The sequence below is a fragment of the Sceloporus occidentalis genome, unplaced genomic scaffold, assembly GCF_023333645.1.
Source record: "Sceloporus occidentalis isolate IW3139 unplaced genomic scaffold, rSceOcc1.0.p SCAF_3, whole genome shotgun sequence".
NCBI classification, from domain to species: domain Eukaryota; kingdom Metazoa; phylum Chordata; class Lepidosauria; order Squamata; family Phrynosomatidae; genus Sceloporus; species Sceloporus occidentalis.
In genome coordinates this window covers 134,707,543-134,722,493 of record NW_028316983.1, presented here as the reverse complement: position 1 = coordinate 134,722,493, position 14,951 = coordinate 134,707,543, and the positions used below count along the sequence as shown (strand labels likewise).

General features: G+C 39.6%; 1 protein-coding gene across 3 annotated transcripts in view; it reads right to left on the bottom strand.

Moving 5' to 3' along the window:
- Nucleotides 1–6,036: 6,036 nt before the first annotated feature.
- The window catches only part of LOC149316849 (RNA cytosine-C(5)-methyltransferase NSUN2-like), a 38,524-nt gene continuing 29,609 nt past the window's right edge, over nt 6,037–14,951 (bottom strand). For all 3 annotated transcript variants that reach the window (XM_089516387.1, XM_089516386.1, XM_089516388.1), the window contains exons 15-19: nt 14,387–14,522; nt 13,573–13,653; nt 12,433–12,571; nt 11,514–11,553; nt 6,037–8,518 (exon numbers count right to left, since the gene is read on the bottom strand). In XM_089516387.1, the coding sequence (XP_089372513.1) occupies nt 8,119–8,518; nt 11,514–11,553; nt 12,433–12,571; nt 13,573–13,653; nt 14,387–14,522 (796 nt within the window). In that variant the 3' untranslated portion in view covers nt 6,037–8,118. The remainder of the gene's footprint in view (nt 8,519–11,513; nt 11,554–12,432; nt 12,572–13,572; nt 13,654–14,386; nt 14,523–14,951) is intronic.

Genomic DNA, 14,951 nt, shown 5'->3' with positions numbered 1-14,951 from the left:
AAAAGTTCCTAAAATGCAAAGATATACAACTGAGCACAAATGTTAGAATCATAAAGCCCCTGCATTCCCTATTACTGTGTATGGATGTGAAAGCTGGACATTAAGAAACAAGATAGGAAGAAAATCAATTCGTCTGAGATGTTGTGCTGGAGAAGAGCGCTGAGGATTCCATGGACAGCAAAAAAGACAAATAAATGGATCCTTGAGCAGACAACACCAGAAATCTCTCTGGAAGCCAAGATGGCAAAACTGAGGCTGTTGTATTTTGGACATATCATGAGAAGGGAGGACTGATTCCCAGTTTGGGGCGGGTCCGCACGGTCCCGCCCTGGTTTGCCCCCGCCCCCGGGATTGCCCCCGCCCCCGGGCGGTATATGGCAAGCTGAGGGAGGCTTTCCCTCGCCGCTTGGGCTCCGCTCCCCGCTGCAATCGCGGCGCGGCCTGGGGCCCAGGTGGCGAGGGAAAGCCTCCCTCAGAGGAGGATTCCCTCGCCGCTTGGGCTCCGCTCCCCACTGCGATTGCGGCAAGGCCCGGGGCCCAGGCGGCAAGGGAAAGCCTCCCTCAGCAGGTCTCCTATTCAAATGTAGGACACACAAAAAATGTGTCCTACATTTTAAAATTTTGTCCTACATTTTTCCCGGTTTGGAGGTCCGGACGAATGGCAACCCTAATCGTGGATCTAGACCAACTCAAGCCCAGTTAACAACAACAAAAATAATGGCTCCCCACCATTAAGATGGCAAGACCTGAGTTGGCATGTCCTTTTCAGCCTCCCCCCTCAGATTTTCTGTCTGCAAGAACCCATTCCACATCAGGTTGCATACTAAGAAACACCTGTTGCACAACTTGTTATGTACCTGCCCATAACCTGTAGAGGCTAGGCTGGAGAACATTTGAAAGAAGACCTTTGGGTAGCACCATCCAAAATATGGAAATACCTCCTGAAGGAAGTGAGATTGGTTTTTCCTCACATTGTTTCAGATAGGTAGTAATGACTTTCAATTCTGTACAAAATTTCTGTCTCATGCAAAAGACTAACAGAATAATACAAAAATCCTTCTTTACAAGAAGAGAGCATTTCAAAGGGCTTAACAGGTGCAGTTGTACAGTGTTTGCTGGAAAAACTCTCCCTGCATCCCTACTGGGTGGCTCATGGCCAGTTTCCAGTATCCCATGTTTGGGGCATGAATGATATTGGAATGGTGCTCAGTTCCAGAGATTCCTAAATGAGATAAAATTATGTAGATCCATTTCAATTTGGCTTTGGGCCTGGTTATGGGACAAAGACAGCTTTGGTTCCCTTGTTGGATGACCAACTTGCAAGCTTTATAAATTTCATAATGTCAGCTGATGCAGCTGCAGACGAACATTGGGAAGGCAATAGAGAACATACGACTCCCTTGTTAACAACAGCTCCACTGGCTATTGGTTTGTTTCTCACCTCAATGGCAAATGCTAGTTACAACCTATAAAGTCCTACATAGCCTGGATCCAGGCTATTTGAAGGATAGTATTATTCTATACAAGGCTCTGAAATCTCAGGAAGATGCCCTTTTGTCTACAGGCACTTTTAGTGCCGGGGCTCTTTTGGGTGACAGATCCCAGGCTCTGAAACAGATTTCCAATGGAAGTTATGCTTCCTCACTGCCTTTTTGCCAGAAGCAGGGATGTGTTTATACTAGCAGGCTTTTTGCAACTAACTGATAGTTTTAATGAAGGGGATTTTAATAAATGTATGCCGTACTAGTTCCATTAAAAAAAAAAAACAAATGTAGTTTAAAGTATTTACTACAGTTTACATAGTGTTGTTTAACTGCATTTTAACAATGATGACCTCTTTATGTTTTTATCTGTACTCATTTTTCCTGTATCTGTTTTAATCTTGTGAGCTGCCTTGACTCCCACTTCTGAAGAAAAGGAGGCTATTAGATAGTCATATTGCTCTATCATTGTAATGCCATTCTCAACCTTTAATGTGCTCCTTGCACTTCATGGTTTTCTGAGAAGTTTAAACTGTTTTGTTGTTATATATCATGTTGGACTACTGGTGGGTTAGATCTGTGATTGAATAATTATAACAATAGTGAATATAATAACAGAAACAGCAGCAGTATAGCGCGTGCAAACAGTTCATAAGGGACAGTGCTCTGATGTTCCATGTGAATTTAGTGTGTTCTTATGACTGCATGTTGTCAGAGAAGGTCATTATTAGCCAGAAGTGTATCTGCTATTAACAATCTTCTTAAGGAACCGTTAACTAACTTTTGAGGTTCCCTGCAACACAGCTTGGAAACTATTGCTCTAGAATTTACTGTGATAGGCCACATAGGATCTGAGCTATTAAAAGTGAGCTTGAAGGAGCAGCAGATATGACAGGCCTATCTCCTGTACTATGAGAGCTGCCAAAGTGCCAACCCACATAAAGTCTTCTAAATTCTTCCAAAAGGTTATCCAAGTGTCAAGAAAGTTTGATCACTCGGAGGCAGCTGCTTCCTATTTTCATGCTTTGTTTAAAGCCTGTCAATCTGATAGTGTAAGAAGGAACTGGCCTTGAGGTAAAATGTTGGTGAATCATTATACTTAAGTCTAGCATTCAATTCTCTTGTGACATCCAGTGTTAGCATTTAGATCCAACACATGCCTGTATCCCTCCTCACTCTTTAAGCTGTCACCCTAAGCCTTCTAAAGTTCTCCTGCACTACCAAATGAATCCAGGCCCTTACCCATCCTTACAGCTAGAATTTCTTCCTGCCACACTATGATCCTGCCCTCTCCTTCTCAATCTGTCTTCATTTGCGTATGTGTATGCCTGCACACATCCATGAACACACCTTCTATTTCCCTGTCAACTTATAGTGGATCCATGAATTTCACAGGATTTTTAAAGAGAAGGAATACTCTGAAGTGGTTTGCCAATGCCTTTCTCTGAAATATTATGCTGCAGTATTCTATCACCCTCTTTGTTCAACTTGTATGCAGAAAACATCATAAAAAGATCCAATGGGTCATTAGGGGGTGTGGTGGTGTGACCCATATGGGGTAAAATCCTAGAAGGTGGGTCACACTGGGTTGGGCCTTCCCTCTGCATTCCCCCTGAGCTCTCTTAACCCCCCCCCACACACACACACACTATACCCTATGGGCTTCCACTCCCCTGCGCTGTCTCTGCACTCCCCTGTGCATGCTCCGACCCCCACCATCCCCGCATCCACTACCACCACCCCGACTGTTCCCATGCCCCATCGTGCAACCTCCTATGCTCCCATGCTGTCCCACCTTGAGAAAAGCAAGATTAGACTCAGAAGGAGGAGGATGAGTGAAGATAGGAGGAAGGAATATCAACAATATAAGATGTGTGGGTGACGTTGTATTACTAGCAGAAAACATCACAAACTTATAACAATTACTAAGGAAAGTCAAACATAAAATTGCAAAGGGAAGCATAATGTTGAGCATAAAGAAAACAATAAATTCTACCTAAAGAATGAGGAAATCAAAATAATGTAGTAGCAGATTTTCTGTACTTAGGATCAATCAATGATCACAATGGAGGCAGGGGTCAATAATTCGGAAAACTAGGAATGAGAAGGGCAGTTATGAAAGAACTAGACAAGATCCTAGAAAGCAAAGATATACACTTGAGCACTAAAATGAGAATCATCCAAGCCATTGTATTCCTCATCATCAGCTGGATAGTGAAAAAAGCAGATAAGAAGAAAGCCAATTCACTTGAGATGTAGTGCTGGACAAGAGTGCTGAGGATACCATAGGAGGGCTTGGATATGTCTCATCCGCAGGGTTGCCATGAGTCGGGGGTGACTTGAGGTAGTTAACAACAAACTTGCTATTCCTTGGCAGCCCCCCATTCAAGGAATAATTAAACTTGACCCTGGTTAGCTTCCAAGATCAGATGAGATTTGGTACCTTCATAGTATTTAGGCTCTAGAACTAGGACTCTGAGAAACCAGAGTTTCAATCCCTGCTTGGCCATGGAAACCCACTGGATGACCCTGGGTTAGTCATACTCTTTCAGCCTAAGAGGAAGGCAGTGGCAATCTCCCTTTGAACAAATCTTGCCATGAAAATCCTGTAATAGCTTTGTCTTAAGGTCACTACAAATTGGAAATTACTTGAAAGAAGTAACAAAGTGTTTTCCAGTTTATAAAGGATTTCAAATATCACATTTTCCATGGTTCCCAAATTTTCTGGCTTTCCACATTTCCCCCATGGTTTCCAAATTTCTGGAAATTTTACATAAAACAGCACCTGCTCACTGGTCCAAAACACACTGCAGAAATAACCCAATTTGAGACTTTAACTGCCCTGGCTCAATGCTAGGGAATTCTGGGAACTGTAGTTTTGTGAGAAATTTAGCCTTCTGTCAGAGAGCTCTGGTGGTGCCACAATAAACTACAGTTCCCAGGATTCCCTAGTACTGAGCCAGAACAGTTAAAACTGGATTATTTCTGTAGTGTATTGGATTTTTGACCAAAACACTGCTGTTGTCGTCTTTCATATTGAAAATCATATTACATTGACAGAACTGTACAAATGCAAAGCAGACAAACTGTTCTGTGGGCCCTAACACAGACCAAATTGCCATATCATTTGGGTCCCAACCTTGATGTTATGAATTGCTACTTCCAATCTGGTGTTGTTAGATAAACCAGCTATGTATATTACCCAGAAAACATTTCAAAATACATTTATACCTTAGCCTTTGCTGCCCTCTGCTGCTCCACTTGATTTCTTTAGAACAAAAAAATAGTACATTCAAGCTACTGTATCTTTGTCCTTGTATGAATTAAAGATTCTTAAAACTTCACATGTCAGTTATGTGCCAGAAATAAGGCTAGCTACAGCTCCCTTCATTTACCTAGTTTATGTGCAAGATTTTTTTTTTAAAAAAAAAAAATTATTCAGCACACCCATATTTGCATTCCTCAATAAGTATCAGTAGGGCTTTGAACTATAAAGTCACTTTTACATATGATTTTTCTACAGTAGAATAGCCATCTAGAAATCAGTCCTGGGCAAGAAACCTATTGCTAGGTCTTGGGAGACAAAAGTAATTTGAATAACATATCTGATTTAATTTTTGTAAACTACCTTGCATTCCAGACAGGGGAAAAGGAAGGATGATGAACTAAGGGGCTCGACAGACGGACAGCTCCATGCCACCCGTCTTTGCCCCGAGTTGGTGCTGCAGCGGCCGCACGTTGCAGCACCAACACATCGCCAAAATGAAGCTGCCTAGAGCAGCTTTTTTGGGGCGCCGCAAACAGGATTGGGTACCACCATGATGCCACCTCCTGTCATGATGGCAGCATCCATACAGACTAGGGCTTGGGAGCATGCAATTACTGTGCGCTCCCGAACCCTAGAATCAGCACCGGCATGCCGCTCCTGCCCATATGTACTGGGCCTAAGTTGCCAATTATAAAACAAGGAAAATAAGATTGGGGAGAAGGGGAAATACACAAGGCTCCACTGCAGCTGCAAGTGTTGTATGGTGTTTCTTACAACTTTCCATCTTTTCTCCTATTACACTCATGCAAATACATAATACAGTCAACCACTGAGGCTTGCACTTTTAGTTGCATGCCTTCAAGTCTACTTAGGGCAACACAAAGGCAACCCTATCATGGGGTTTTTGCCTGTGCTAACACTCAACTCATATAATGGAGGCTCTGGTCTGTAATAGGTGTTCCAGAATACAGAGCCTCTTAACATACTTAGTATACTTAAGTGGCAGCATTGTCAATTAAATCCATTTCAGTATAAAGTTGTACACAACAAAATGTGGAAAAACATTGTATATAAATACTCCTTCAAGAAACTGTAAAATATGTAAGTCTTCTAAGGTGCCAGTAGTCTCTTGTTTCTTGCTGTGGCAGCCTAATATAACCACTCATCTGGAAATCAATTTCCTAGAACACACTTCAAAAACCCTATTCTAGAAAAATCTATACAATTTTTGCTTGCTCAATAATGTTGAACTTCTTTGCCAGTTTCTGAACAAGCAATCAAATAATATTGCTCATGGGGTTTATTGTCTCACAAGATAAATCTGAATAGAATGTGAGCAGTGAAAAGAAATCTGAGAAAGGGGTCAACAGAACAGTAAACAAAGCTGTTTTATTTACTATGCCACAGAAAGCAAAGTTCTACACTTGAATAGAATGTCAGTTCAGTAAATCTGTAACTTAATGTGCGTCAGAATTTTCCCTAAAGCTGGAACATAAGAGCGAGATCCAAACATGCATAGGTTAAAGTGTTCCTGTCACTGCTGCGGCACAAAATATTTAAACAGTGCTCACAATAACACTTCCATTTCCCCCAGCAGCATAGTATCTACTTACCTGTAAATTTCTCTTTTACTTCCCTGTCAAATAGTGGTGTGGTAGTCCCCATTACATTCACAAGGAGGAATGCCATTACAGAGGTTTAACTAGGAAGCACCCATCATGTAGAACTACTTACTAAGATAGCTTTAATCTTCCAAAGAAACTGAAGTTTAATGAATTGAACTATTGCTGACGTAAAAGTAAAAAAAACAAAATCTTAACAAAAGCTTCAAGGTTGGCCCCTGAGTCATCGTCTGATATAGGAGGCCCTACTCATAAGCATTCTCCCTATGTATGCTTCACAATCTGGGGCAAACAAGGACAGGGTCACATTTGCCAGCGCACAGAAGCAGTGCCTATACTCAGCTCCAAGAGCTCCTAAATTCCCTTTCTATGGAAAGTTGCCTACATAGCAGACAGAGCCCAATATTTGAAACAGAAATATAAAACCCATCAATGTAAGTTCCATTCAGGCATTCTCTGAACACACAGGATAAACACAGCTAGGATAGCATGCCAGCTATTCTTGCTCTTGGTAGCCCTGTGTAAGACATCCAGTGGGGATGTGAAGGAACTGGAAGCGACGCAAAGACCTCCTTGCTTATTGCTCGAGGCAGGATGGCCAGGAATGAAGTTTCCTTTTCTGGTAGCCTGTAACAAGCCTTGTAGGTCTCCACAACATATGTGTGGGGCACATACCTTGGGGAACGAAGCAGAACTAGACCTAAATGTCACTTTTGTGGCAGTTGCCTGGACAGCTGTAAAAACATCCTCTAAATTTCAGCCACTTGCTATGAACAAAAACCGGCCAAGGTCTGTTCCCCCCTCCCCCAAAGAAGTAGCACAATATGTCTACTGCTTTTTGTTTCATCCAAGGGTAATGTTTAGGGATCCAAATATTTTTCAGATGTAATGAAGGTCCCATTGAGGGGTCTTGGATGTTTCCTCCATTGTGGGAAGGTATTGGCATTTTCACTGGGGCCATCAAATAGAAGAGATGGACATTAACACTGACCCTAACTCTCAATTAACAAGAATTCTCACTGAGATTAGAAAATACCTTACATTTTCACTCAATACATGGTGGTTATTTTGTTCTCTTGTACATCCTATTGCCTGTTGGATTTAAAATTTCTCATTTTGAGAAATGACATGCACTTCCAGGAGGCTTTTGGAAGTGAAATTTTCCATTTCAAAAGGGGAAATGTCAGTATTGGGAGAAGAGGGGAGACTGCCCAGGTCCGTATTAAAATACTGAACCATGAAATGCAGCCTACTGTAAGCCGATACCATCACAAAGCTAAGGTCAAATATACAGTTAACATCCAGACTTTCATTTCACTTTCAAACCATGGACCCATTTTAAATAAACAACAGGAAACCTATCTTTACATGTATATAAAAGTTGATGACAGATTCCCTGTCATCAATATTATTTCAACTGACAAAGTATATTAGCTCAATTTTATAAATTAGACGCACAAAGCAATGATTTAATCAACATGGACACTGACAAGTGTCATTTTTGTGGTGTGTAATCTATTTCTGGCAAAAGACCCACTGAAGTTATAAGCATCAGAGTTTACATGTTTTTTAAAAAAAGGAAGAAAAAAACAATATATATAAAAATTATTTAAAGAGGAAGAAGCTCCTTTAAACCATCCCCACACATTTTCTCAATAAATTGTTATAGATTTTTTTTATTAAAACTTGCTTTCAATGCTTAGTTGCATTACTATATAAAATAATATAGTCAGTAAGAATTAACGTTTTAGTCTTCTTTATCACCAATATCTCCTTTATCTTTGACATCTGTATTTTTGGTACTCTCATTTTTGTTACTGGAAGAAAGATTTCGTACTATACTCGATTCCATGAGTTCCTTCACAGGTTGAGCATTCAATTCATCTTCTGCCTGTATGGGTAACTTGGCTTCACATTCCTTGGCTTCACATTCCAAGTTCATTTCTTCTGGTATTTGCTCTGCAGTGTCTATGGATCCTGTTTCTGTTTTGCCTTCTGTATTTTCTTCTTTCCTCTTTGCTTTGAATACCTCCACCCCCATCATTCTCAGGTAATGCAATTTCTCATTCTTGGGGACAAAGGCACGGAGGGAAGTCTTGCCAAGCCAGCCACATAGCACTATAGGACACTGAAGGGTATCTGGTTTGCTACAAACATAGAAACAATTGAAAATCTATTTTAAGAGACACATAGATTGTTGTATGCTATTGTTTTGTGTATAAAATTCTGTTGCCATGCTTTATTAATAGTTTTCAACAACACTGCTACTGGTTTTAAGTGTGTTGCAACTAAGGCACTGCCACAGCTCAGTAAGAGAATATATATTTTACTATACAGAAGGCTCCAGGTCAAATCTCAGTGCCCAAAACTGAAAAAGAATCCCAACTAACTGAGCTGCTCTCCATCTGGCATACTGGAAAGTTACTGCCAGTTAAGAACAGATAATACAGAGTCAGATGTTCCATGAGTCTGACTCAGTTTGAGTTTTGTGTGTGTGTTTTTTTATAGTTTAATCTAAAAGGAATTAAAATCCATAAATATAAAACTTGTCTTCCCCCATTTGAGAAGAAACTAATCATGACATTTGTAATGTCAAGCTGACCATGCTACAAGTAATTTTCCAACAAATGCTAATTCAGAATGATTTCTGGGACAGTTGCAGCAATAACAAACAAATGTAAGCCTTGTCTTACATTTATTTATTGGGTTTCTGCAAGTGAAAAAGATTGGCAGCCACATACTTGCTACAATGTAAGTAACCTGACACCTTTTGCAAAAAATATGTTAATGAACAATACAACTATCGTAAATACAAGGGACAGAATACAAGTAATGGAAGTGTCTGTTGGGGAACCCAAAGTTCCAGTTTGCCTACAAATTGGTATTTCAGGTTTAACAGCTACTTTCCTTTTGCACTGTCTCACTAAATCAAAGCACATTCACATACTAAGCGCTTTAGTAGGTGGTATGTGGTCAGTCCATACAGTATTCTTGTCGACCTGAATTTCCATAAGGATGCAGCTGTGAGAAGTGAATCACACACCACAGCATGAGGATAAAAAACATACTCTCAGGTATCTAGAACAGAGGTGCGCAACATCTATCGCTACAAGTAATTAAGATCTAATCTTTACAATTTTTTATAAGAGAGATATGAGAAAAAGCACATCACATAAGTGTCCTCCCTTTTCTCCAAAGCCCATTTTGTAGTAATGATGACTGCAGCAATGGCTGATATTCTTGTTGCAGCTATTGTTTAACAAAACAGAAAGGACAGGTTGCATACCTGTTAAAAATAGAGTTATTCTGTGCCTGCACACTGCATTGTTCAGAACCTTCTAGAATGATATAAAAGCATTTTGGCAGTAGTTCTGCCCACCCCAACAGCCCTATCCATTCTTCAGATGTTTATCCCATCCTGGGATTTTGGCACTACAAGGGGCACACTTTTTGAATGAAGCCAGCAAGGAATGAAGTGAGGGCAAGCATGACAACAACCACCAAATGCTAGATGACCCAAAGAGCCTGGCTAATACCAGGATTGAAGGGGCCAGAGGCCATGATCAAAAACCGAAATAAGACTGATAAACATAGTTCCTTTGATGATAATGCAGCAGCAGATGAAAAGACTGGCAGATTTGGCAGGAAGCCCCTCATGTAGGGCTTCTGGAAATGGATGGGGCTACCGCCAAAACGTTTCGGTAACATTCTAGAAGGTTCCAAATGATACACTCTGCAGGTGCAGTCTAAGCCCATTCCACCACAACCAAATGCCAGAAAACATTTATTCACATGAGGGAGAATAAATGTTTCATGTAGTTGTCAGCCCTTGTTTTGCAAAAGAAAAGAAAAAAGAAAGAAATTTCTGTGCCAGAAATACTATGTTTTGTCTTTTAAAAACATATCAACTGGCTGAAATCAAGAGACACTGTCATATGAAGAACTGTAGATAATGTTGGAAAATGCCCACAATTTAGTTTAGACCTTTAGTTTTATGTGAATTCTACAACAAAACATGTTTCTTGGGGATTATAATTCCTCATTTCCTTAGATGACAGTAATAAAATGTAGGGTCTCATAGTCAGCCAAAAATAAGCACTTCATGTCCAATTATTTCAATAGGAGACTATTTATGCCCATGTTTAATTTTCTCACTAAAATCCATAAAACTTTAAAAGGTTTTGTTTTGATTATAATGTACCCTAGTCTCTATGCACATAACATTTAAGAAGGCAAGTCCTGCCCAAAAATATTTATAATTCAGAAATGTTATTCCACTGAAAGCTATTAGAATCATAGAGTTGGAAAAGACCACAAGGGCCATCCAGTCCAACCCACTGCCATGCAGGAACTCTCAAAGCATTACTGACAGATGGCCATTCAGCCTCTGTTTAAAAGACTTTCAAGAAGGGAGACTCCACCACACTCCAGGGGAGTTTGTTCCACTGTCAAACAGCCCTTACTGTCAGGAAGTTCCTCCTAATGTTGAGGTGGAATCTCTTTTCCTATAGCTTGCATCCATTGCTCCAGCTCCTGTTCTCTGGAGCAGAAGAAAACAAGCTTGTTCCCTCCTCAATATGACATCCCTTCAAATATTTAAACAGGGCTATCATATCACCTCTTAACCTTCTGTTTTCCAGGCTAAACATCCTCAGCTCCCTAGGTCGTTCCTCATAGGGCATGGTTTCCAATTTAGTCACTCTCTTTTGGACACGCTCGTTTCTCAAAAAAGAACTGTGGTGCCCAGAACTGGACACAGGATTCCAAGTGGGGCCTGACCAAAGCAGAATAGAGGCCAGTGGTCACTTCTCTCCAGGATGAAAAGGAACCACTGTTGAGTACCCTTTAGGTTTGGCCGATCAACCAATTCCAAATTCATGCAACAGTTACCTTGTTTAGCCCACATTTTACAAGCTTGTTTGCAAGGATGTCATGGGGAACCTTGTCAAAGTTACTGAAATCAAGATATACTATATCTATGGCATTCCCTTCATCTATCAAGCTGATAATTTTATCAAAAACGAATCCCCTTCAGTTTCTCTAAGCCAAATTGTTCATAGACATTGACTTGTATTTGCCTCTACACATACACCAGTTCAAGCTCATGCGCCCACATGGACAATTAACAGTATGGTCACTTACTTTGAATCTGGTTCATACTTCAAGACTACGCTCCCTATAGCTGCAAAAAAAGGGGGGGGCATATTATAAATTATAACAGCAGATCCGCAAAATAGTAATTTTTATTACACATACATTATTCTAATCCACAGATGGACAACCTGCAGCTTCAAGCCTGCTATGTTGCCCTTGGCCATGCACCATACAGCTCCCAGAGCCCTGCATAACCCCACTCATTTCCCTAGCTGATTAAATAGTTAGCAAGGCAGTATCACTGTTCTTGTAACTGCTTTTAGCAGCAGGGAAATAATGATATTCATTTGGGTTGCTCGAAAGAGGATGGTTTAACTCTGCCATTCACTGGGGCCTCCTCAGATGAGGCAACCCAATTTCCCATTTTCCAAAGTGACTTGCCCTGTGGGAGATAGGTAGTACAACACTGAAAACTACAGATAAAATTTTAGCTTAGATTACTAGTTTTCATTATACATGTAAGAACCACCACCTTTGAACTGCAGCTTGGGTCTTTCCCGCTTTTGCAAAAGCAGAATCAGAGGTCATTTCTCTGTAAGAGTAAATACATCAGTATATTTATGATTTTGTGTGGGCATATGGTGACTCATTCACAGAGAGTGCAGCCAGATGAGAGTGTTGTGGGCAAAAGACTGCTGCAATCACTTACAAGAAAATTTACTACACCATTGTAAAATTTGTCCTTACCTCTAAAAAAAACTTATTTGGTAGATAGATTTAGCACAATGACCTTCCAGCCTCTCTTGGAATATACAGCTACTGAAAAATGTAATGGTCATGCCACCCTTTAAAATTTGTTCTTAATATTTTGTTTATTTCTCCCAAATTAGTAGCAGTGTAGTTCTTAACACCAAGTTGAAAATGCTACACAATAGTGGTATATTAGAAATAAGAAGTGAACACTTACCCATCCCTTTTAATTGGCTGCATGCCTCATTACTGAATTTACTTAAGAATGGGTTCTCTTCTGTCAGCAGCACTTTAACATCCTCTATATTGGCATTTACAATCCTTGCATTAATGAAGGGATAAAGTGTATATATTCCCTGGAGATGAAACATAAAACCATTTTTAAATTGTTTTCTTATCAGAAGAGATCTGGTCAATGGGCTGGTCCAAAAACAATAAATAAATAAATAAAACATGTATTTTTAAATTAATATTTTAATATTCAATCATTATAGCTATGAATAAGATTGTCAATTGCAGTTCCTCCAATTCTGAATCAATAAAATAATTATACTGTATCTGACGTGATCAGCATTCCAGCCATACACCAGTAAGATGTAGCATCATAAAGACAGAGATATTATGGCAGAGATTTTGGGGGGTTTCAGATATACAGTAACAATTCTGTTAATTGCACTTTAATATTTGACTTTTATATAAAGATTTGAAAATCAATAAAAATAACTAAAAAAAGATAACTATCCTGAACTGGCATACAGATGACTGTTAATAGTAGTGACAACTGCTATGAAATGCAAAAGGTACATTTTGTGACAACTGTAAGAAAAGCCTAGCTCCATATCCAATCAGGTAACATTCTAGTGTTGGATGTTCATTTGTTGAAGAATGATGTATTTCAAGTTTGCAGCTGTGCCCCCAACAGATTGAAATGTCCCCCTGCTGGTTTCTAAATGTTGATTTTAAAAACAGTTGTGTCCTTTTTGATTTTGCTTACAAAATATTTGCTTTCCTTGAAAGTCAGCATATTTCTTCACTTAGCCTTGAAATCAAAGAATGATTTTCTCCCCTTACAGGTTTTTAACTAGGAAAGCCAAACTAGTTATCATCTACTTTTACTTTTGCGAATGGCTACTATCTTTACCTTGCATACCTTTAAGCTTTATTTTGACCTCTCACAGATCTCTCTTACATTTTATGGCCACATTGGCTCCCTATTCATATTTTTGTCCTACCTATGGGTACATGCTACAACCCTGACAGCCTTTACACACATATAAATATTCTTAATATAAATAACATTCTTTTTCCAAAGCATAACCAACACTGCACAAACATAATATAGTAGCTTTACTGATACCTCTTGTGCTAATCTGAAGGCACAGCCAAACTGTTCTCCATCACTATTCCGGGACCACACTCTTATTCCTGTGTTAATAACCTAAAAATGGTTTTAAAAAGAACAGAATTTTAAACATATTTAAACTTTCCAATACTGAAAATTTTGGGGGCATGCTTAGTAAGCAGTAGCTTTACTAGAACAATGCCTGAGTATCCTCACACATTTGAAAAATATTGCAGGAAGCCATACATCCTACTCTGGATATTGCTCTTCACATGTATTGTGAAACACAGCCAAGGAGACAGAGGTGTGTCATAAGGGATCTTAGGTAGAGCATACCTCATTCACACGAGGGGACTGGTCACATATACATATACAGACAGAGTTTAAAGATCTAACTGGAATAAATAAATAGATAAGATTACAGGAAACAATTAAACTGGACACTAGGGACAGCCTTCTCCAAAAGTGACTATGAAGTTCTGAGAGGGAAAAGGAATTTCTGAGATAGAAAAAGGTCATCAGAGAGAAGATACAGTACAAGAGGAATTGAACCCTTCCTACTGCTGAGAGACTCCACTGCTCTCTTCCATTTTCTTTACCAGCGACCATCCATAAGTATCTGTTATATCAATGTGGTGTGCCTAGGTTTGCAAGAAGCTATGTCTATCAGTTACTGTGTTCTATGAGGATCAAATGAAACATCAGAGCAGGAAATACCTTCTATGGACAAAAGAACAGAACATATACACCCCGTGCACAAACACCCCATGAACACACACTTCAGTATTATTTTGGGCTCTGCTGCTCAAAACTGAAATGCAAGTCTAACCTTAAGCTTTTCACTGTTATTCAGCAGTACATTCCTTATTTCCTTGGAAACCATGTATAGCTGCCTCTTCTTTCCTTCCTGAGTACGAGTTAACAAATTCATTTTGGGGAACGAAGGATCCAATGCATAAAAAGTCCTAAAAACAGATTTGATTATATTACATTGTTTGTTTAAAAACATATTTTACAGAAGATATGTTGGAAGGTAATAGCAACAGCAATAATAATGGCAAGTATATTTCTATACCACTTATCAGTAAACTAGTACTCCCTAAGCAGTTTACAATGTGTAAGCCAATTGCCCCCAACAAGCTGGGTATTCATTTTACTGACCTACGAAAGGATGAAAAGCTGAGCAGACCTTGGAGCCCACCTCTAGGATTGAATTTACAACATCGTGGCTGCAGTACCGGCATTTAACCACTGCACTACCAGGACTTCGTCTTTCAACAACAAACAACAAACTATTATCTAAGTTATACAAATTGCTTCTAAAACTTGAGATGGAAAATGAATATATAAAAGAATGCATTATAAGATGAGCCCAGGGAAATTGATGAGACTAT